Source organism: Vicugna pacos, chromosome 5, assembly GCF_048564905.1.
Source record: "Vicugna pacos chromosome 5, VicPac4, whole genome shotgun sequence".
NCBI lineage: Eukaryota > Metazoa > Chordata > Mammalia > Artiodactyla > Camelidae > Vicugna > Vicugna pacos.
This window is the reverse complement of record NC_132991.1, coordinates 52,491,353-52,513,192: the sequence shown is the minus strand read 5'-3', so window position 1 is coordinate 52,513,192 and position 21,840 is coordinate 52,491,353. Positions and strand designations below refer to the sequence as shown.

Genomic DNA, 21,840 nt, shown 5'->3' with positions numbered 1-21,840 from the left:
GTGCCTGAGCCACTTTCAAGCCCTTTTAAATTTAGCTCTGAGGGTCATAAACCTTCAGCACTCATTTTTTCTTTTTTAATTTTAAAACTATATGAAAATACAGTTCTTCCAAACAAACATACCTTCAGCTCCCAGTGACAAATCATCCTCAAAACTTCCTCCATTTCTCACTAGAACGCCTGAAAGAAACATTGGAAGATTCATCCCAGTATTCTGTTCTTCCTGACCCCCATATAAAGTCATTGTTTTAGTTAAAACAAATTGACCAAGCAAAATATAAGATACAGTAAAGTGTTTCAGACTTGAATGCACTCATAAATTATTCTGATTATACAATTTCAAGAAGAAAATATAACCTTTTCTTTATCGTAAGGGAAACCACAATTTGCAGCCAGGTAAGCTTTCAGAAGCCCCAACCTATACGCTATTTTTTATAGTTATTATGCCTTTGAGGATGTTCAATTAGGTAACATATCTTACCCAAGAGTTTCATGGAAAAGCAGATCCCAGAGCAATCATTCCTTTTACTCCCTTATATTCAGTCAGGAGCTCAAGTTTGATTTCCTGATACAGTAAATGTTTCTTATATGCCTTGTCACTACCTGCAAATTCTTGCTGTACTTTGAACTTTAGAATTCTGCCTCGCACAGGTGGTAATATGTCAGGTGTGGCAATTTCAGTTAATGTAAGCAAAGAAATGCTACACTAAAGCTGATCTAATTCACTCAATATATAGTTTCCTTATGTTTACATATCATATTTCTGTACTTAATTAGTCTTTACAATATCTAACTGGACAATAAAAAATGAGTTTCACATTGTGGAAAGGTTTGGTAATTTGTTTAAACTCACCACTGTTTTATGGTTTATGACAAGGTTTCTTCCTTTTAGTTTTTGTCTTTGAACAGCATATTTTATAAACATGAACATCATTTTTATAATTCATATACATACACACATACACATACTTTCACTCAGAGGACATATAAAGTGGGACTCTCATAAAGAATAGATTTAGAAAGGCAACTTTCTCTTACCCTTGAGTGTACCACTGCTTTGTTCATCCAGTGAGGCTCCCAAAGGGGTACTGAAACCACATAAACATATAAACCTTAGTCTTGAAAAGCTGTCTGGAGAGCTGTCACTGCACAGCCTGACACTTTAAAGGGTTATAGCTAAGCAAGCTTCTAATCACAGGTTAACTCTCCTCCCAAACACACATGGAATGCAAGTGGATTACATAAGTAATATCCTACTAAGCAAACACCTATCATCAAGTCAGCTCATCGGGAATGATTTAATCACACGTCTCATCTGCCAGCAATTAAGAGTGAGGATGGCAATTACAAACAACATGAACTGGCATTTTCTTTACAAAAACAGAAAAAGAAAAGAGAATGACAGCAGGCATTAAGAAAATGTCTGCTCCCCTCAACCCTTTCCCTAGAAACAGGAAACAGGATTAAAAGAAAATAAATCTTTCTCTCAATAAAATTAAGAAGTCAGAGTCTAGTTAAAAATAAAACTCAAAAGTTTTCTTAAATCTCATCTAGCATTTTAGAGCACTACTTAGTGTTTCCCTTACCCCAACTGTTATCTTTTCTGATACAAATGGAGAAGTTTGGGATTCATTTTATGCTTTTTAAACTAAAAGAAAATACACATATTCTTTCATTTAACTTTGAAAAGAAAATTAGTAAAAAGCTGGCTTGAGAGTCTACCTTAAAAACTAGCCATCACTAAAAATTCCTTCACATTCTCGTGGTTAAGCACAGATAACTCAGAAATCTTTTTAATGCAAAATGGTTTTCATTTCTTTCTCAAAACTACGTTAAAGGAAGAAACAGTCTATTTTATTATAAAAGTTCCATTCTGTGGTATCAACCTTTTATCAGTAACAATTTATACCTGTTATAAATTCACGTCAGACATGGGATCAATCGTAAAAATATCAGTTCCAAAGAATATTACTGAAATGCTAATTAAACGTTTAAAGTTTCTGCAAACAAATACACAAGGAATGTCAGTTCTTTAAAATTAGTGCTTGTGAAATGTAAAAGAATCATAAGGAACAACTATAAAGATAAAACCTCTGAGCTAAGGTTTTGCAATATTTTAATAAAACTATACTTCATGCCTTCAAAAAAGTCATTCCTCTCCCTGATGGCTACTTTCACAGGACAAAACACTGCATTACTCCTTCTGCAGATGTCTCTACTGGTCTCAGCACCAACAGAAAATGGCCAATAAGCAGAATATAACTGACATTCCCCTTTGAATCAAGTCTCTCACTCTTAAATTTGCTCTTACAAATCTTATCAAAAAATCTATCCCTTCTTAAATGCTACTTATTCAGGCAATTTGTTTCCACTTAGCCAAAAAATCATTATCAAAATAAAGACTCAGTTTAAGGAAAGACAATATGGCATCTTTATTCAGGATATGGAAAGCAATAAGGAAACAAAGAATATTTGAGAACTTAACAGGGGGAAGAATGCTGTCTTCAGATCGTTTGTACGTAATATACAAAATAGACAGATGCCTAACTCTGGAAGGATTCTAAGGAAAAAAAAATACAGTTGCATATATCATAGCAGTCAAATCTGTGATAATAAAGCCAACAGTAAAAGACTGTTATAGCTTTCCCAAGTACAAATAAATGTCCCTTTTGTATAGAATAGGTGCAATAGTAAGGAACAAGAAAAAAACTTATAAAGAAAACCCATGAGGGAAGAGGCAGCAGACTATAGAATCTGCTACGTAAACCAAGATTAGCAACAAAACTTCTGGAATTTTCAGAGAGTCCTGGTGAGTGTTAACATTTCCCTATTGCATTTATCTTACAAGATGCACTTAACTGCCTACTTGATATAATCTGTTATATAATCTTAATTCCTGTACATCATAAAATAAACATAATGTGATTCTTCTCTTGCTCTTAAACATTTTTTTGTGCATCATGAGACAGAAGGTCCATATATTTTATCAAATCTCAGAAGCATCTATGACACCCTCAATAAAGGTTAAGGAGTTCTGTAATCAAGGGTTCATTCGTCAAGGCTCCAGGCAATTCACCAAAATAGGATATGAACAGAGTAGTGGCCAATATCTTATATCTTTAGGGAAGAAAAATAAAGTGGCATATAGGAGAATCACTTCTCCCTCCCCCAAAAGAGACTTCCCAAACTCTTGTACTAGAACGAAGGATTTTAAAAAGCCCAAACTGAGATGGCAAAAATAAGTATAGAAGCAAACAGCTTAACAAAAGTTAAAAAGCCAACATTCTTCATATGAGATTTTACAAGTAACAAATTAAGTTGGAAAAAAGATAATTTAAATGTGAAACTAGCACATTTTACTGTAGTAAGATTTACTTGCAACATGGTTCATCTCCTCTGTACTTTATCATTTTTGTACCAGTTGCCAAAGCGTGTAATTAAACAGATTTATGCAACCTGAAAGTCTTCAAAGCTGTATTTCCCTTCTGTGAATTCCAGTACCATCTGACAAACGCATGTCCAAGAAGTAAACTAGAAGAACAAAGTTAGCTGGTTTCAACAGCTCTCCCAACAGAATTAAGGCATGAACATAAAGCCCAGTAAGCGTCGTTAAATCAAACTCATCCAAAATACATTTGAAAGGGAAATGATTCGATGGCAGATGTACAGACGTCAAAACAAAAGCAAAATAGAACACTCTGAAAGAGAAAATACTTTCGCATAAAAACAGGGCAAGCAGAGTAACATGGTTTGATTATCTGTTTTAGGTTTCTGATCTCTGATGTTAACATCATGTACCAGAGCTGAAGTCCTAACAACTGTGAAGTCTACACGGTCGCCAAATAATCAGCGGCCACAGCACTTCCATTTCTAATCGCTTAAAGGAGGAAGCTATCTGCCGGCTCACTTTCCGGTTTATAGCTAACAAACGCCCATGGGACCCATAGGGACGGCGGCCCGAGCTACTCCGCTCGGGGTCCCATCTGCGTGGCTCTCCCTCCGGACGCGAGCGGCGCAAGGGAGGACTCACCGGCAGTCCTTGAGCCATATCGCGATCTTCTCGTTAGGTACGTTTCCTGCGGGACAGAGGAAGGGGACAGCTCATTACCTACCCCTGGGAGACTCTGATGGAGGGGTCACCCTCGATATTCCCAGGTAGAAAACTCCACGCAGGGCAAAATGCAGCCTAAGCAACACGTCCTAGTGACCATCTGAACGGAAAAGAGGGCACCGAGGTGTCTGTGTCGATGCTGGAGATGCCTCGCCAAGCGCACGCCTTTAAAGGTCGGAAGTGTCCCCTCTCCCCTCGGCCTATGGAGCCCCGGAGGACCTTCCAGACCTCACAGCAGGCGCCCAAGGCGCACGAGACTTTCCCCTGCCCGCCAGCCCGAACTTCCCCCAGCTCCCCTCCCGCCGCTGCCCCGCGGGCGCACCGACCTCTTCCCGCGGCCGCCCGTAGCTTCGTTCCGGGAAGGTCCTCCTCGTCGTCCTCGTCCTCGTCCTGCGTCGTCGCTTCTGTGGACAGGTCCTCTGTCTCCGATGCCTGCCAGGAGCCGCGGCACTTGGCCCAGGCCTTCCTCTTGCGACTCGCCACTTGCCACTCCAGTTCCTCCTCCGCCTCCGCCGACGCCACCAGGGGCTGGTCCATGGCCGCACCGGGAGCTCCGCAGCCCCAGCCGGAGCCTGCGAGAGACACGGCGGCGGCAACGGGGACCCCCGCCCCTGCTGTCAGCGCCCGGCCGGGCTGGGGGCCCCGGGGAGCGGGAGCGGGCGCGGGAGGAGGAGGAGGGGACGGGAGGGAGGGAGGGAAGGAAGGGGAGGGAGGGGGCGGAGGGCCAGCGCTTCACATGAAGCCGGCCGGGAGCGGCGCGGTAACGCGAGTGGCCCGAGAGAGCACGGCTGGGAGCTGGACGCCGGCCGGCCCCCTCTCCTCGCTCCCCGCCCCCCGCCCCCCGCCTCCCGCCCCCCGCCTCCCGCCTCCCGCCTCCGCCTGACGTGCCAGGGCCCTGGCCGGCCGCCGCGCGTCAGCGCGCCCCTCCCTCGGCGGCGTCCCACGCCCCCTTCCGGCCGGGGGCGCGCGGGGCGGGGCGGGGCGGGGCGCGCACGGGGCGGGGAGACCCTCCCCCCGCCGCGGCCCGAGTGGTGGGCGACGTTTGTTTGCTTGTTTGTTGGTAAGCTTTGCTTCCTCAGAAGTTCTCCTCACCCCCAAACAGAAGAAATGTGGAAGGGCCAAGTTTCACTAAGCGCCCTTCTTCACCGCGTCAAAACAAGTGTGTGCTGGGACTCGCTGAAAATTATTCTTCTAGAAGTCCACAGAATTGTCTCCAGGCAATTGTGGAGAAAGTTGGGAGAAAGAGGAGAGTAATTGGTATTTCTTGTCAGAATGTCAAAAATGGAAAAGACTAAGCTTCGTGGAGTGCTACTTTCATGCCTAAGAAAGTTATTTATCGTGGTTGTGTTATGTATGAAAATGAACTGAGAAAGAATATTTAATACGGAAATTACACATTGAAATTGGACGGAGAGAGGTGAGGGAAAATAGAATAAGAAAAAAGTATTTTGCTGGGATTTTGGTGGTACAAGCTGCAAATCATGTCAAGGTTCAGAACTATTTTAACAATTAGTTTGAGCCATTCCCTTTGTTATTTTGTAAATCTTATTAACAGAAAGACTATAAAATCCTATTCAGCATCAGACACAAACTTGTAATGGTTCACCAGTATCCACAAGACCATATCTAAAATCTAGACTAACTTTCCAGAACCATTATAGTATCATTCTGGCCTGTGAAATACAAGGGCGTGTTAGAACAGTGATACTGGTATCTCACTGGCTTAAAGTTTCACTATTAATCTTTTCTTTGAATCTTAAAAGACTTTTCAGCCTTCAAGAGATCTGTAGCAAAATGCAACTAACAGTTAATGGCCCTTCAAAATGGGCCAGAGTCTTGCTGCCCATAGGAAAGGTAAGCAGGAGAGAGAGTGAGGGAGGTATCTGGAGAGAAGGCAGTGAAAGGGGCTGGTTAGAAGCCACAGAAAACAAAGTATACCCTCTTCACAGTTTCATTCAGAGCCCTCATGGACCTCACCCTACCGAATTTCATCATTTCCACCACAACCAAGTTGTTGTTGACTCTCTATCCTTGCCTTTCAGTTCATTCCTGTTCTTTCTGTCTCATACCTTCATCATCCTCAGGTCCAGCTGAGCCAGAACTTTCCCTGGACTACCATCTTTCCACCACTCCTGGTCACATCTTTCCAACCATTCCCTGGTATACAACTGAATGTCTGTTTCATTGATCTGGGGACTGAACTGTGCAGTAAATAATATGACTGGCTACTGAGGGTGTGTTTGACTTCCTAGCCAGACTGTAAATGGAGAGATTAAAGAACATTATTCTATATTCTTCTTGCACCCCTTACGCTTTTAATAAGTGGTCCAGTGCTGATCCTACAAAGAACATGGAGTTCAACTGAGGTAAAATTTCTATGCTTTACATTCTTTGGAATGGACAGTCATGGATAAAATACTTGCTTTATGTCATTTCTCTTTGGCCTATTATGTTTTGTTTAGTTTTGTTGTTTAAATATACTTAGACAAAAAATAATTTTTGAGACTAATGAACCATATTTTATATTTAAAAACCACACCACCAAGTCAACTAATAAAGGGAAAAAAATACCAGCAGGTAACAATAGAATAGAGTACAACAGTTGTTGAATCTCCAATAGCACAATTGAATGTTTTCTTCTACGTGATGATTTTTAATGCAAAACGTTGATAAGAGGTCATAGAGAAGGAAATCCTTGAAACAGCAAATTATTTTGAAAAGTAAGGGGTTTTAATTGTATTCTCAACTTTGAGATTTTTAAAAAATGCCCAGGTGTTTCATTTACTCAATCATGAATGTCGTATCACACGTGAGGACAGTCTAGCTTTTTTGCTACTTCAAGGATTTCTTTTTCCAAACAAGTACTGTGTTGTAGATCAATTGCCAACCCACACTGCAGAACTTCTACGTAAAGAATAATGTCTGAGTCACTAATGCCTACAAGATGGAGGAAGAAAGAAATTTATATTAGATGTGGATAATCCGATCCGGCAAGATGTAGTGGAAACAGTAGGATCTTTGGTGTCAGACTGAAGTTTGAAATTGTCTCTTTCTAGTTGTATAGCCTAGGGTAAGGCAGCTAATATCTCTGGTTTTCACGTTCCTCATCAGTGAAGTAGCAATCATGATAATTACCCTTTCCAAGGTGATGTGATGATCAAATGAAATAAAGTAGGCGCTTAATATAGCTATTGGAATTATATTGCAGAAGGCAAAAGTCAATTAATTTCATATGGGGGATTATTCTTATGCTAGTAAATGACATCTGTCTTCATGCTTACGTAGCTGAATTTTTAAAATGGGATAAATTCAGGCAATTTTCAATGGAAAAGTATAAATTAAAAGTGAAACATGCTCAGTTTAATTACTTTTTTTTTTTTTGGCTTTTCTAGGCCTTAATACATGCCTCAAAATTACAGAACAAGATTTACTACTGGGTAAGCAAAGACATTTTGTTCCTAGGTATGGTATTGTTCAGTATTTATGGAATTAATTTTTTTTGTACATCAAATCTTAATGATTCAGAATCTGATCAGAGAGTGGAGTAGTGTTGAAGTTTACCAAATTGAAATATTAAATGCTACTCTGTTTATTTATCTGCAATTCTACTTACCTGACGCTTCCCAGATCCTTTTGTCTTAACAGTAGAATTGCCTGGAGAAAATAATGCTACATAAAATATGTTTGGGAAATTCTCCATATTATATTCTCACCTCCCTGAGCCCCAGCTCAATCACAGTGAATGTTAAAGACTTGAGAGGTTCTCAAGAGTTATTTTTTTAAAAAATAAAACTGTTTAACTTTGTTTAGCCCAGCGTTTCTAAAACTCATTTCAACATGTTATCTTTTGGGCCCCCTCAGTATAACTATTAACGTTTCCAGGGATGCTAGCAGAATGATTTGCAATAGGATAAAAAAGAATTAAAGGAAAATGTTACTGAACAGCTGAATTCTTCAGAAACTTTCAAAGGTTTATTTACAAATCATATAATTGAACTACGAGGAAAGTGGTCAGTCTGACTTAGATTAGTTTTATGATATAATCCTGTAAGTCATTATTAACCATTAAAATATTTCTGGTTATGGTGTATATTTTAAAGTAATAAAATTGCATGTTTAAGGTCTATAATTTAAACCTATTGCTTATTCTTTGGGTTTTTCCACATTACCAAAAACTCCTATTATGCTAGGTCATTGTCCTCATAAGTAAGCATTAGTGCAGTGTAACAATCTGATGTTTTGATCTTCCTCGTTTTCCCAAGTACAGACCAGAAGAAGCAGGTGTTACTACCACTGAAACTTTGCCTTGCAAGTTATTTACATAATCTGGGTAAGTTTATACACTTTGTGATTTTGTGCATGTTAAAAACTTGTTGTTTATCACTCATTTCACCATTCCCAGATCATGATTTCCTCAGTTTGCCACTTAATGCTAAATTTACCCTCTCCATGGTAAAACCTTGTAGGCTGCTTATTTTCTTTCCAGTAGCTCAATTCTCTGGTGTTTCTGAGCAACAGGTAAGAATGGCCCATCTATTCTTTATCAACAACAGAGTGAAGCAGGATTATATAACAGAATAAGCTTTATTTAGTCTGTTTCATGAATTCATGAAACAACTCAAAGAAGGTTGTGAAATCCTCATAACTGGACATAGTAACACATGGGAAAGCTAAAATGTTTTTCATTCATCTGTGAAGCTTTAATGGTCTAGTTTAAATCAGAGCACTTCTTTTTCTTTTCAGTCCTGCCATAAAATAATTGCTTTTAAATATCTCTGACATTTTGAATCATAAAAGCTTTAGAAAAGGTATACCTATCAATATCAAATGCTCAATCTATGCCACTTGATAGTAAACATTTTTCTGCAGTACATAACAAGAGGATGTCATTTTTTAAATTTACATTTCCTAGTTTTAACACTGTTCTAGTATATGATCAATTTATTGTTACACATTTTCTTCCTAGTTTAAGATTAATTTCTAGCTCTTAGGTTACCTATATGATTCTTCCTATTTGAAGATATTTAGAACTTTAAAAAACTGATTTCACTCTGCATATATTTGAAATTATATATTTACATGTAAATCTCCCCGTCCACATTTTATGAGGGTGAGAAAAAGAGGTTGGTGACTAGAAGAACCAAGTATCTGTGTAATATTGATGTATCTTTAAAAATTTTAGATGTTACCGACCTCATAAAAGGTTCTTTAACACACACACACTCCGCCTCCCCCCACACACAAAACTTTTTTTTAAAAAATAATTCTGATGTGTTCCTGAATCTGAATAAATGTAAACTGTTCTGGCCTCTCCCACCTTGTTTCCCCTCTCTAATCTCCCCTCTGCAGCCCCTTCATGCCCATCTCAGAACAAACACAATCTGCATTCAGAACAGGACCATTTACAAGTTGAATGGAGTTATTTTGGGTGAGTCATTGAAAACACAGTACAAAACCTTTCCTCACTCACCAGAAATGCATTTTTAAAATAAAGCCAAAGTGAACAAGGCTTGGCAAGTTTGACGGTGGACAAAATGGGGAGAGAGCAGGGTTTCTGCCAGGCTCAGATGGGATTCTGCTAAACCATTTCTGGCTATTCTTTACATTAAACTCTACCAACTTTCCTTACCATCACTAACCAAAATTCAAGCTTGATCAGGTAGTACATCAAAACAAGGGCCACTCTACTTCAGCCAGAGCTGTGATGGTGAGCAAAGCCAGTAGATCCCTTATAGCTTAGTGACAGTTTTAAATCCCCTCCCCTGGTCTCCCTTAATTCAGAAGCTATAAGATGTACCCACGTAATAATCTTCTGATTAAATCATTTTGACAAATAAATAATGATTATAGGCATTTCTTAGAAAGTTGTGTATAAATTCAGAATGCAGTCCTTTAAAACTGCTTTTAAAATAAGTGAAGTTCTATGAGAATTAATCAAACACTAAAATATTTAAGAAAATAGAGCTATTGAGACAGAAAATAATAAGCTAGTTCCTAAGAACTGTGAAAATTGAATATGTCTATACAGCAAATGGCCTGATGAGTTTGGGGTTTTTAACATGCAGATATTCAAGACTTATGAATCAATGTAGATTCTTAATTATCTATCTATAAAACATATTACTCACCCTTTATCCTGCAGAGAGCTTTCCAGCAGAAATATAAGTGATTGTTCTTCCCCAGCTTGTTACAAATCAGTAGAGCCTCACATCTCATGAATGAGGACAAACCTAGAATCAACAAGGAGACATTCTTAAACATATAATGGTAATTCAGAACTCCTTCTCTATCAAATTTGATAGTCCCTGAAAGTCAACTTTGACAAAGGTTGACCCAGCATATTACTGTGAGCTAATACACCCTGTAGGGGGCCCTACTCTTAGAAGTGTTCCCTGTTCACAAAGAGTCTATCCCCAAACTGTGGGGACAAGGCAGGCTCTAGTAGATGTAATTATGCAAGTATTCTCCTTGAACTCCCTGCAGATTATCAGTTTCCACAGTCAGGGTGACAACTGTTGGTTAAGTGGAATGAAAACTCTGTGTTTGAAAGTTAATCTGGCTGTGGAAGCATTAAGGGTCATAATAAACAAACACATATTTCCTGCTGTAGTTAAGCACACAGCAAAGAACCCGATTTCCCACATTTGGGGGAATTTTTTTCCTTTTCTTTTGTTGTTAAGCAATTGTTTTAAAACTATAAAATAAGTACTTACACAGCCTTCAAAGCTTATCTTTCTTATCAAAGAATGATTTTATCATATTTAGTTGTATTGAAATACAATCTACATGTGATCAGAAATTAAAGAGTCTAAGTATCTATTGATGGGAACCCTGAACTAAGAACTTCTCCACAATCTTGTTTCAAAACAAACAGAAAAGTGAAGCAAACCTCCATTAAAATTTCTCTGGGGCAAGAAATTTATTACTGCTGTTATGTAGCATATTTGGCCTGGATTACATTAGTAGTAATCAAAGCTTAAAGTTGTGTTTGTTAATACACTGTTATTAATAAAAGAACCACAGGGTAAAGGTCAGCACACAGGTTGTTTTGCTTAATTTTTTAAAAATCCCCTGAGCCTATGTCTTTCCAATTTGTTTAAAACAAGTCAGCCCAATTTGGCACCTTAAAACCTTTAAAGACTGTAATTACACTAGTGCTGTTATTCAACTTGAAAAAATGCTATTTAGAAGAGAAATTGTTTCAGTGGACCCAAGAAAATAACAGTACTGAAAGCGGATACTTTTGATTGAGCACTTGCTTTGTGCCAGACACTGTATTTAGGCCTGGATTTACAACGTCTCACTTAATACAACTACTCTGTAAGGGCTTATGTTAGTCTCACTTTACAGATAGGGAAGCTTCAGAGAGGTTAATACTTGCTCCAGGCCACACACTAGTAAAGGACAGAGTGGAACCAGGACTTTTCCTCTGCAGAGCCCCTGCTCTTACCCAAGATGTGTGACTGTCTTATAATACGCTAGGTCCATTATTAGAGAAACATTAGCAATCACTCTCATCAAATTGAGGGGATTCTCCACGTACAGCTGTTGGGCCAAGGGTCAGTATGACTCATAAGTGGAAGGAATACTAGGGAGGCAGTTACCTACCAGAACTCCCTCATGTTAGAAGGGAGGAAAACTGAGCTCAGAAACTTTAAGAAGCCCTCAGAAGGTCAGTTAGTGACAGATTTAATTAGGGACAAGAATCCATATCTCAACAGTCCTACAAATATTGATAAAGGCAAAGGTAGAAAATTGCTTTATCTTATCAGTCTTCTGAAAAACTCAAAGAATGTTTAAGAAAAAAAAAAAAGATTTTAGTATCCAGGCTTCTTACTAGCATGTAAATCAGAGAAGTAAAAGTTGATCCTTCTAGCCCCAGATCTGTAGCTCCACCAAGCCCAATTTCTAGAGAGGACTCAAGATTGGAGACAGTGAGAATCTCTGTGAGCAAGTATGTTATTCAGCTTATGTTTGAGTCCTTCTATGATAACATTCTGTATTAGATACAGAAGCCCAATACTATAGCATCTCTGGCCCCAGCTTCATTCTTATATTCAGAGGACTTTCCCAAAGGAAACAACATTCATGATCAAAAAGAGGGAGTTTTTGCTTCTCAGCCTAAAATCTGCTCTTCCAAGCAAGCTTCAGCTGTGCAATATAGAATCTGACGTTTTAAGATTTGACCTAAGAACTATTTAAAACTCTATCTTGAAGAGGAACAATATTCAGAAAGTTTTTCTAAAAGATAACAATTCAGCCACTACTATGACTGTATAACATACATGATATGTGAGCATTTTAATGCATTATATTTACCCATGACTTAAAGCAGACCAGCAAAGAGCTGGGTGTCTTGATAGTATCAAGTGATTTCCAAAAAGATGGTTTTTACAAAATTGTTCAGTGACTTGTGCCATGGCATCTGCCTATATTAATTCTCAGTATGAACAATGATGTGAAGTGAGCTGTACTGTCTCTAATGAGTCTTCCCAGAAGTTGTTAAGTATATCACCCTGTATTCTCTTTAGGAAGACCTCAGGAGAAATATCTTTCTACAATATTTGTCCCAAGAAGAGTTGCAATTACCAGGACTTTTTTTTTTTTTAAATCTCTTGGGCACTGGGAGTTGGAAAACTGACAAAGTTTCTGTTTTTACATTGGCAACTAGAAAACTGAGAGCCAAATGTGTGGCTCACCCATGGTGGATGAGTAGGTCATCATGGTATGCAACTTAAACCTTATTCAGAGCTCGATTCTCTCCCCACCCTTGGTTTTTTTTTTCTTTCTCCTTTTTTTTTCCTTTTTCTCAAAATAATATTTTATAATTTTTAATATTTTTATTCTGCAACATGACAAGGAATGGCTAAATAAAATATGTGAGGATATTATGCAAAATTATATGTTTATTATACAAATATGTACATTCATAGAGGACTGTTAGGAGGGAAATAAACAAAGATGTTGTGTTAAATGACAATATTATGGCTAAATTTTTTCTTTTATTTTCCAAACTCTTTGAAATTGTATTTACAATTTAAGGAGAAAAACTTAGTTGACCTTTGAAAAGTTTAGGTATTCTAGAGGTAGAAGTGTGGGAAGTGTGTGTCTGACCCCATGCAGTGTACTTCAGTCTGATTATGTAAGGCAAGTGGGGAACTATCACAAACAGGTTGTAATGGTAGATGAGAGCCATATTGTAAGGATCTTGATGTGCTCTTTTAAGGGAGTGCATTATTGCCAGTGGGAAGTTGGAAGCAGCTTTCAGTTTTTAACTAAAGTGCTTTATTGAAAGATAACTATAACTAACTATATAGTTGAAAGAATAGGGCATGAGAAGCCCTCAGGCACGGGAACCAGTTAGGAGGCTTGTTAGTTTGAGGGGGTAGGAAGAGAGAGGTTTATAAAGACTCAAGTTAGACAGTTGGAGATAGGGACTACAATCAGATTTGACAAATCAGAAGTGGGTGGGAAGGAGAAAACAGAATGATCCCCAAGGTTTGCTTTCTCCTTTAGGTACGTGGATATGTATTGGTGTCATTCAAGATGATAGAGGATTTAGAAGGATTAGGCATGTGGCATTAATTCATTTGAGAGTAAGGAGAACAAGAGAAGAAGGGAAATTAATTCATTATTGGACATATTGATATGAGGTGCTTATAAGACATAAAAGAAATGTAGCCTAAGCAATCAGAAAATACAGTAGAGAGGTAGCACTCTGGATGAAAGTTTGACTTAAATTGTGTGTGTGTGTGTGTGTGTGTGTGTGTGTGTGTGTGTGTGAGATCATTAATACCAGACAGCCATTTTTTTCTGTATGATCCTGTTCATCTCTCTTCCTGTTCCAAACCTATTGAGGCAGTCATCATCAGTGACTTTTAAAATGCAAAATCTAGTGGATCTTTTCAGTTCTCATTTTGTAGGTATCTTTATAGCTTTTGACAGGATTGACTATTCCTCTCATTCTTTTCTTGTTCTTACATTTTTGTATTTTATTACTTCTCAGTTTCTTTCACTGGCTTTCATTCTTTAACCAGTATAAACTATTAAGTTCACGCACTCTCCCTGACTGAGGTGGAGAAGATTAAAGGTGGAGGAGTCCTGGGAGAAACAAAATTTGTTCAGTGTGTGAAGTCTGAAGAGCCTGTTAGACATCCAAGTGGATAGGTTGAGTAGGCATTTGTATGTATGAGTATATATTTCAAGGGGAAAATCTGAACTAGAATAGAAGTTTAGGAGTCATCTGCATACAGATGGTATCTAAGTTAAATAATCAGTTGGGACCACCGAGGGGGGAATTGGTGAAGAATGATAAGATGTCTAAGGATAGTTTCTTGGGTACCCCACACTTTATAGAGACAAATAAATGAAAAGCATCCATCAAAGAAGGCTAAGAAAGATCAACTAGCAAGGAAGGAAGAGAACTGAAAGTGGTATCCAGAAGGCAACTGAAGAAAGTTTTTAAGGAAGAGGAAATGGTTAACTCCACCAGCTTCCTGAGAAGCTGATTAAGATGAAGACAGAATTGACCTCTTGGTTTGGCAGTAGAGATGTTATTGCTGACCTTGACAATAATTGTGGTGGAATGGTGCAGAGGGAAGCCTCGATTGTAGTGGCAGTCTGTAGGACTAATTCCTTTTAGGACCGGGAAACAGGAAATAGCAGGGGTATTCAAACAGTAACAGTTAATTGGCTAAGATAGAACAAAAGAGCAGGAAAGCCATTATATAAATATACAGGCATTCAAAATCATGAATATCTATGTCTGGCTAAGGCTGGGAAAAAGCCAAACGCTAAAGTTTTGATTCCTCTGAGTTCATTCTCACTGTTTTTAATATTAGACCACCTTACAATTATTGTCATTTCTCAGTAACACAGTCATGAGAGAGGTAAAGATAGAAACAGTAAATGTAGACAACTGATGAAGAGAAGGTTGGAGATAGGAAAAGAGCTAAAAAGAAACATAGGGCTGATTTATGGTTATTTTTTGAGGGGAATGCATGGGAGTAAACATGATTATTGGGTAAAGACAGAAATTGGTAGACAGAGAAAGGTTAAATGTACACAGAAAACATTAGGTATTTGAAAGGATAAGATCTTGAGAAGAGGCAGAATATTAACTTTAGAAAGTGATTTCTCTTTTTTAGATTGGGAGGAGATATAAATGCACCAGTATGTTTAAATTTTCAGGGGGAAGGTAATTTAAAGGAATTCACACCTAGTGTCCTATGTATACTCAGAACTAGGCCAGATCATCTGCTGAAGTGATGGAGCATGAGCTATTTGGAGAATTAGAGTGAAGGTTTGGAATCGCTGTTATTAAAAATGGAATCAAAACTACAAAAGAGAAGTAAAACACTTATTTATTTAATAATTCTATATACCTCTAAGCACTTTACAAATATTAGCTTGTTTATTCATTATAATGTCTTTATGAGACGTGCTTGGTTATTATTCCCTTTTTGCAGGTGAAGAGAATGAGGCAGAGTGGTCAGGCTGTCTTGCAGAGGGCACCCAGCTAGTGGAGGAGCCAGAAACCGAGCTTTGGTGATCTGGCTCCAGAGTCCATGCTCTTCACCACTATGCAGTGCTACTGGCAGTGGTATAACTTTATATAGCAGGCATAGGTACATAGGTGTGGAATTTCAAAAGACAACATTTTAAAGTCATCCAGGAGAGGAGCTCAGAGCTTGAGTGTGATGAAAGTGAAGGGATTGGTTGATGAGATAAACCAGAGAACACAGGTTGGATGGAAGAGGTAGGGCAGGAGAGATGGAAGCACAGTTGTAGAAGGGCTCAGAGACTTGAATCTTTGCTATTTTCCTGAAGTTTTAAATTCTTTGTGAAGCCAAAGAGTTAGCTTGCCAGAAGAAGGGAAGAGGGATAGTTGAAAAGAGCAGAAACTCAGATTAAGACAGTATGATTGTGAAACATAATTAAGAGAGGTGAGGAGATTCTGGGCAGACTAGGTAGCACCGGGCTGTAACACCAGTAGTAGCTCACTGAAGTCCAAAGTAAGTAGTTAAAGGCCTGTGCAGCAGAGGAGTCCAGGGTGTTGGGTGGGGCATTTCTATAAATACTGAAGTCACATATGAATCACTCAAGATGAGACAGGAAATGGGGTGGAGAAAACAGCTGCAGAAACCAGTGGATTACAGTGTGAGTTTGATGAGGGGATGAAAGATGGCGTAAGATGAGAGACCAGGCTGACATAAGGAACAGACTCCAGACAGTGGAGTCATATAGGCCAACCTGCCTTTCTCTTAGCCACCTGCCTCTGTGAGTGTGATAGGGAAACCAAAAGGGCCATTCTACCAAGATGCGTAAACTGGCAGCATTCCTGAAGAGGTCCTTAAAGGGGCTGAACTTTTGAAATCATTAAAGCCTTAAATTACCTCAGAGGTCCAACACGTTAGCAAAGTAAATATTAGCACAATTAATGTAGCCCATATAAAACCATTATCACTGCAGTACAAATAAGGCTGTAAGGATACGGATACGTTTTAAAAGGTGGGAGAGTGGAAGGAGGAAGGGAACACGGGAAACTGAGGTTTTGGCATTGAGAAATATGAACTAATATAAAGGAGGAAGAAAGAACCAGCAGCCATGTACGTGGAGAACCTCTAATATATGCCCTAGGAATAATGTAGAAAGCGGGAGATGTGCAAATGAGCCATTTTCTTCCCTTAGTTCAGAATACCCAATAAAAATTATTTTAATAATTTCACATGCAGTGATAAGGGCTTTCCCAGTTCTAACAAAACTAAGAGCCTCAGAAACAAAAAATAAATTTTAATAGGAAAAAAAATGGTACTCCTGAACAGGAAAGCAGGCTAAATTACATGCTAGTAAAGAACTACTTAATACTAGAGGAAATTAAGTTTTAGTCAACAAAAACTCAGATTTGCCTTGGTGACCTATATTGTTGGTTACCTACCAAACATCACTCCTCCACCTTCTTCCTTAGCACAGAATCCTTTTTATGCCACTGGATATTGGTATCTACACATAATACTGAGATATATGGAAGGCATCTTATGACATGAGTGGAGTTAGCCTACAGAGAAAGACCAAGATGCTGATACGTTTCCCAGATTTAGGAAATAGGAATGCAGGGACTTAGTTAAATTTGAAATTTCAGCTAACAAATAATGTTGCACGGGACATACACTGTTTAACTGAAATTCAAATTTAACTGGATGTCCTGTATGTAACCTGACAACTCTAGATACTCTGGATGACAAAATGGAAAGTTGGGTAGATCCTAAGTCATTAACAAAGTAATTGAGCAGCTGAATTAGCAAACTCCGGGACCACCTTAACTTGAAACATTTTAATATTGGGCAAATCTTCCTTACTGTTAGTCAGTTCTTGCTGCATTTTCTGTTACTCACAACCACAAACATCCTCATTAATGCAGTTTTATCAGCCCTCTCATTGAACAAGTCAGTAACACATATTGTTCATCCCTAAGTGTCAACTTACAAATTCTAATTAGTATTTTCAAAAGAGTTCTTTGTGGAAGTTCTTCAGTATGAAATACAGCTATGCTTTCTGAATTTATAGTTTTACATCTTTGTGTAATACTTCATAAAAATTATTTGTGTGAAATGCATAACATGTAATGTCTTCCTCTGCACAGTTTAGCTAGATTGGATGTTCTCTAAGTCAGCTCTAGTCCAGAAAATGCTAGTTACTATAGGACAAATGAAGATGTGATAGAAAGATGGGCAGATACTTTCTTACTTGGTAAAGCACCTAACATTAAGGCCATACAACAGAGATTATCCAGTGTTAAAATTAATTACATTTTGTTATATAATTATAACTTCTTTTGACAGTAGTCACTTTTTTAAAGAATTAACCTGAGTATAAGGAAAATTTTGTTTCCACATCTCACATAATGAAGAAACATAAATAAAAGATATAAGTTGAAAATAACACTTCTCTAGGGTCATTTAATTCAAATCTTTCTAAGGAAAGTTTTTTTCCTCAACTTTAATTATATAGTAATAGACATAATTTTTCTACTGTATTCAAATAATATTTCTACCCTAAAAGACACTAATTTGAAATAAATATCATTTTTCAAACAGTGCTTATCATTAAGCAAAATTTCTTCATGTATTTTCCAAATTCTTCAAAAAGGGTGATAAAACTTAAAAATTATATATGTTACATAAATATGACATAAAATAATGGATTAGGTCATGGTGTATGCTTCCTAAGTTTGTTTTTGTTTTTGTTTTTTTGGATAACACAATTGTGAGAACAGTATAGAATGTCCATGTGTGTTTACTATTTCATATGTGATTTTAAATCTGTAAAAACAATCTAGCATCTTTTGAAGTACCACCTACATTTTTTTCCACCATCAGTAATTTAAGACAATAAAAGAAAATCCGTTGAATGTTCAGAACACATTGCCAGCCTGCTAGCATAAAGTACTTCTTTTGATGAGTACCAGAGGCCCTTATACATACTTCAAATGCATTGTCCTTAGTTGCCTTCAGCATGCTTCTTCAGTATAACCCCATTTTACCAATTCAAGCTTATATCCCACTGATACAAACAATCCTCTCCTTTTGGATCTTTTTCCTCTTCAATAAACCTGCTTTTTCCCTCCTTCGTCTCTGCTGTTCTCTCCACCAGGAACACCATTTCCTTTGCCTTTGACTCTTGAGTGCCTCTTCCAGAAAGCTCTTCTGCCTGTTTTAGTCCATATGGTGCTCTTACTGTCAGTACGTCCGTTTAACTTTCCACTGTTCTCATGTCTAGTTATTCTTATGCTTTTCTATATGCTCCACCTGTTCTTGAATTCTGAAACACATTGGAAGTTTCTCTACCAAACTTCGTTTACTCATTGTTCATTTCTGTGCAATTCAAATTTCCAGAAACACTTAAGTCAACAACCAAAGTACAAGAAAAAGAAAAAAATAATCTAACAGGATTTTACTTGTATAAAAACTACATTCAGGACCCCTTTTCTCTTATTTTGGAATGTAGTTTTTGGTGTTTTCCATGTTGACTACTAACAGGGACATCATTTCAGATTCGGGTCTCTGTGATGTTCCCCCTCTTTCATCCGTAGAGTACACAAGCTAATACAGTGGTTTTCAAATTTATTTTTTAGGAACAGAGTTTTGGGTTTTGTTGTTGTTGTTTTCAAACTCATCTTACTCAGAATTTCAAATCTGTGAGAGATGCAGTTGTTAAAGAGAGTGCAGTGCCTGAGGGGAAAGACACGGGAGCCCTGCCTGCCTGGCCCTTCCACAGCCCCACCAGGAGCTCCTGTGGCTCCTTGGAGGAATTCTGGAGGCACTGGTAGAAACAGCAGAAACCCTGGCCTTGGCTCTGCTCTCTTCATTCTGCTCAGACTTGCGCAAGTCTCCTCAACCTTAAAAACAATGAACTTGATCTTCAGAGACCATCTGTATAAAGTACAAAGCCTCATAATGCAAGCAGTGCTCAAAACAAATGAAAAAAAGATTCACGCCTAGACTATTTTGGCGTTCCTATTGTTGTATTAGGTCAATATTTTTAGATACTTTCTGATGAAAAAAATTGGTTTATGTTTGCTAAAAATTAGTATTGAGGATTGATTCAAGATTTGAACAGTTTTTTTTTGGTTTGTTTGTTTATTTAGATTCTGGTTTGTGAGAATCTTTTATTATCAGTAAATTTCAGTTTAGAAAATTCTACTTGGAGGTAGCAGTTCAAAAAAAGAAACCAAAGTTTGTATTCACATTCGCAACTCCTAATCTTTTGTATTCCTTCAAGGAAGCAAGCAGTGTAACATAGTGTTCCTACATAGAAACAATCTGGTATAAATATCAGTCAGATATTTGCCTTGGCGGGTGTTCATTTAACAGAATGTGTGAAGAAATACACAAACCCAGTGTCGGGCAAATGGCATTAAAGAGTACTATCATTCCAGTTAATAAAATATATTGGTGAAATTAGGACGTTTCATTTTGGCTATATTTTTTAAAAAACTGCTTCTACAGGGCACTGATTCATTTGTAAATGGAAAAAAAGTCAGGCAAAATACCAAAACAGTAAGTTCCACTTGATTCTGAGCAACCTGTTAAATAAACTGTTGCTGCTTTTAACTGCAGAATACTTAAATGTGACTGCTAACGTCTAATTTTTTTTAGAATTCCTGGTTTCCCCATCAGATAGTCTTGACTCAGCTATCAGCATGAAAGTGCCTTAGCTGTCAATTTGGCTTGATCAAAACAACTTTTGATACTACCAATCTTTTTACCAAAACTTCTCATTTTATAAAATAGATTTGTAACATGAGAATCTCAACAAAAAACCGAGTTCACCTATGTGTGTGTATGTGTGCATAGATATGTGAATAGACTTACATAATTTAAGAAATATTTGTTGTTAAAGTGATTTCTAGTGAATTAAACTGCAAATAAAATATATTTATAAAACTTACTGAAATGTAATTTTTTTTACCATAGTGCCCTTATTACTGACAGGTTATATAAAATTTTAAATATACTTAAATTAAGAATCATTCACTCCATATACTTTTATTCATTCAATAAATAGTTGTGTTGTGCTTTTTCTACAGGGAGCTTCATTTGACCCAGATAAGAATTGAGTACTAAGATTTTGTTTCTGATACCAAAAAACTTGCAGACTAATGAGGACCATAATAAGGAACTCCAGTATGAGGTAATTATCATCTTAGTGGTACAAGCAAGTGCTTTAAAATATCACTTTAAAAAATGCTGAAAAGCGAGTAAGGTCTGAAATGAATTTAAGGGAAACTTTTTGGCCTGAAGAAGGAGTGAGAGATTCCTGGTCACACTTTCTCCCTCTTGCTGCAGAACTAACGTCAACCACTTTTAAAAGCACTGTAATTAAAAAAAAAAAAAAAGCTACCAAGGGTGAGGAGAGTGATTATGACTTGGGAAAACCTGACAGAAGGGAAGGGTAAAGAAGTAAGATAAGAAAGAAAGGGACCTAACATTTACTAAGTACTTAGCCATTGAACTTCTATGTCCAATTTGACATTATGTGTTTTCTTAAAGGGAACCAGCCAGAAAGCTACGGAAACCACTGAGGTATAAACAAGAGTAGAAAATGAACAAATAGAATAGAATTTTTTTTTATCTTGGCTCTATTCAGCTTTGTCCCAATTGACCAGTCCTTGAGGGAAGAGTATCTTGCCCCAAACTAATGGAGAAGGTTAAGTAAGATTTTCTTTCAAACTGTATTCATGCCTTGAATTTAGTAGATCATCAATGTTTTTATTTGGTTTAATTAAGCTATAAGTAACACTTGAAAAGGGGTAAATAAAGGTAATACTCAGGAGATACATTATGGGGTCAGTTTTTGGAATAGATGCCACCCATAAGCACTTGAATGTAACTGCTACTGATAAGGCCCGCAAGAAGTATCGGAGAGCCATGAAAAGACACGTGAAAGGTGGTTGCATACTCCTTTTTAGAAAGATGTTGAGTTTTGGGTCTTTAAGGGAAAGATCCCATTATTTTTTAATTAGCTGAATACTTCAAAATAAAAACCAAAAGCAAAGCATCCTGACAGTTAAAATGTTGAAGTTTCATTTTTAAAAACAATCTCTAGCTTAACTACATATTCGTGTTTCATTTATCTACATCAGTTCCTTATTTTATGTTCTGAATTAAATTTCCCTCAAATTTCTAGCAATAATAAATGGGAGTCTGGTTTTTTCTCATTTCTCCAAAG

General features: G+C 37.7%; 1 protein-coding gene and 1 non-coding gene across 8 annotated transcripts in view; one reads left to right on the top strand and one right to left on the bottom strand.

Moving 5' to 3' along the window:
• The window catches only part of ITPRID2 (ITPR interacting domain containing 2), a 79,838-nt gene that overhangs the window by 31,111 nt on the left and 26,887 nt on the right, over positions 1 to 21,840 (bottom strand). Inside the window, exons 1-5 of one of the 5 annotated variants that reach the window (XM_031678294.2) lie at positions 10,239 to 10,314; positions 4,437 to 4,682; positions 4,030 to 4,075; positions 1,038 to 1,087; positions 123 to 179 (exon numbers count right to left, since the gene is read on the bottom strand). In XM_031678294.2, the coding sequence (XP_031534154.2) occupies positions 123 to 179; positions 1,038 to 1,087; positions 4,030 to 4,075; positions 4,437 to 4,647 (364 nt within the window). In that variant the 5' untranslated portion in view covers positions 4,648 to 4,682; positions 10,239 to 10,314. Of the gene's footprint in view, positions 1 to 122; positions 180 to 1,037; positions 1,088 to 4,025; positions 4,076 to 4,436; positions 4,811 to 10,238; positions 10,341 to 21,840 lie in introns of those variants that run through there. The other 4 variants (XM_031678292.2, XM_015244373.3, XM_006210229.4 and 1 more) reach the window with 4 other exon arrangements.
• LOC102539917 (uncharacterized) overlaps positions 5,142 to 21,840 on the top strand; it is a 136,923-nt gene continuing 120,224 nt past the window's right edge. For 2 of the 3 annotated variants that reach the window (XR_012072707.1, XR_012072708.1), the window contains exons 1-4: positions 5,142 to 6,476; positions 7,503 to 7,547; positions 8,378 to 8,440; positions 20,699 to 20,802. This is a non-coding gene — a transcript (uncharacterized protein). Of the gene's footprint in view, positions 6,477 to 7,502; positions 7,548 to 8,372; positions 8,441 to 20,698; positions 20,803 to 21,840 lie in introns of all 3 variants that reach the window. The other variant, XR_012072709.1, reaches the window with a different exon arrangement.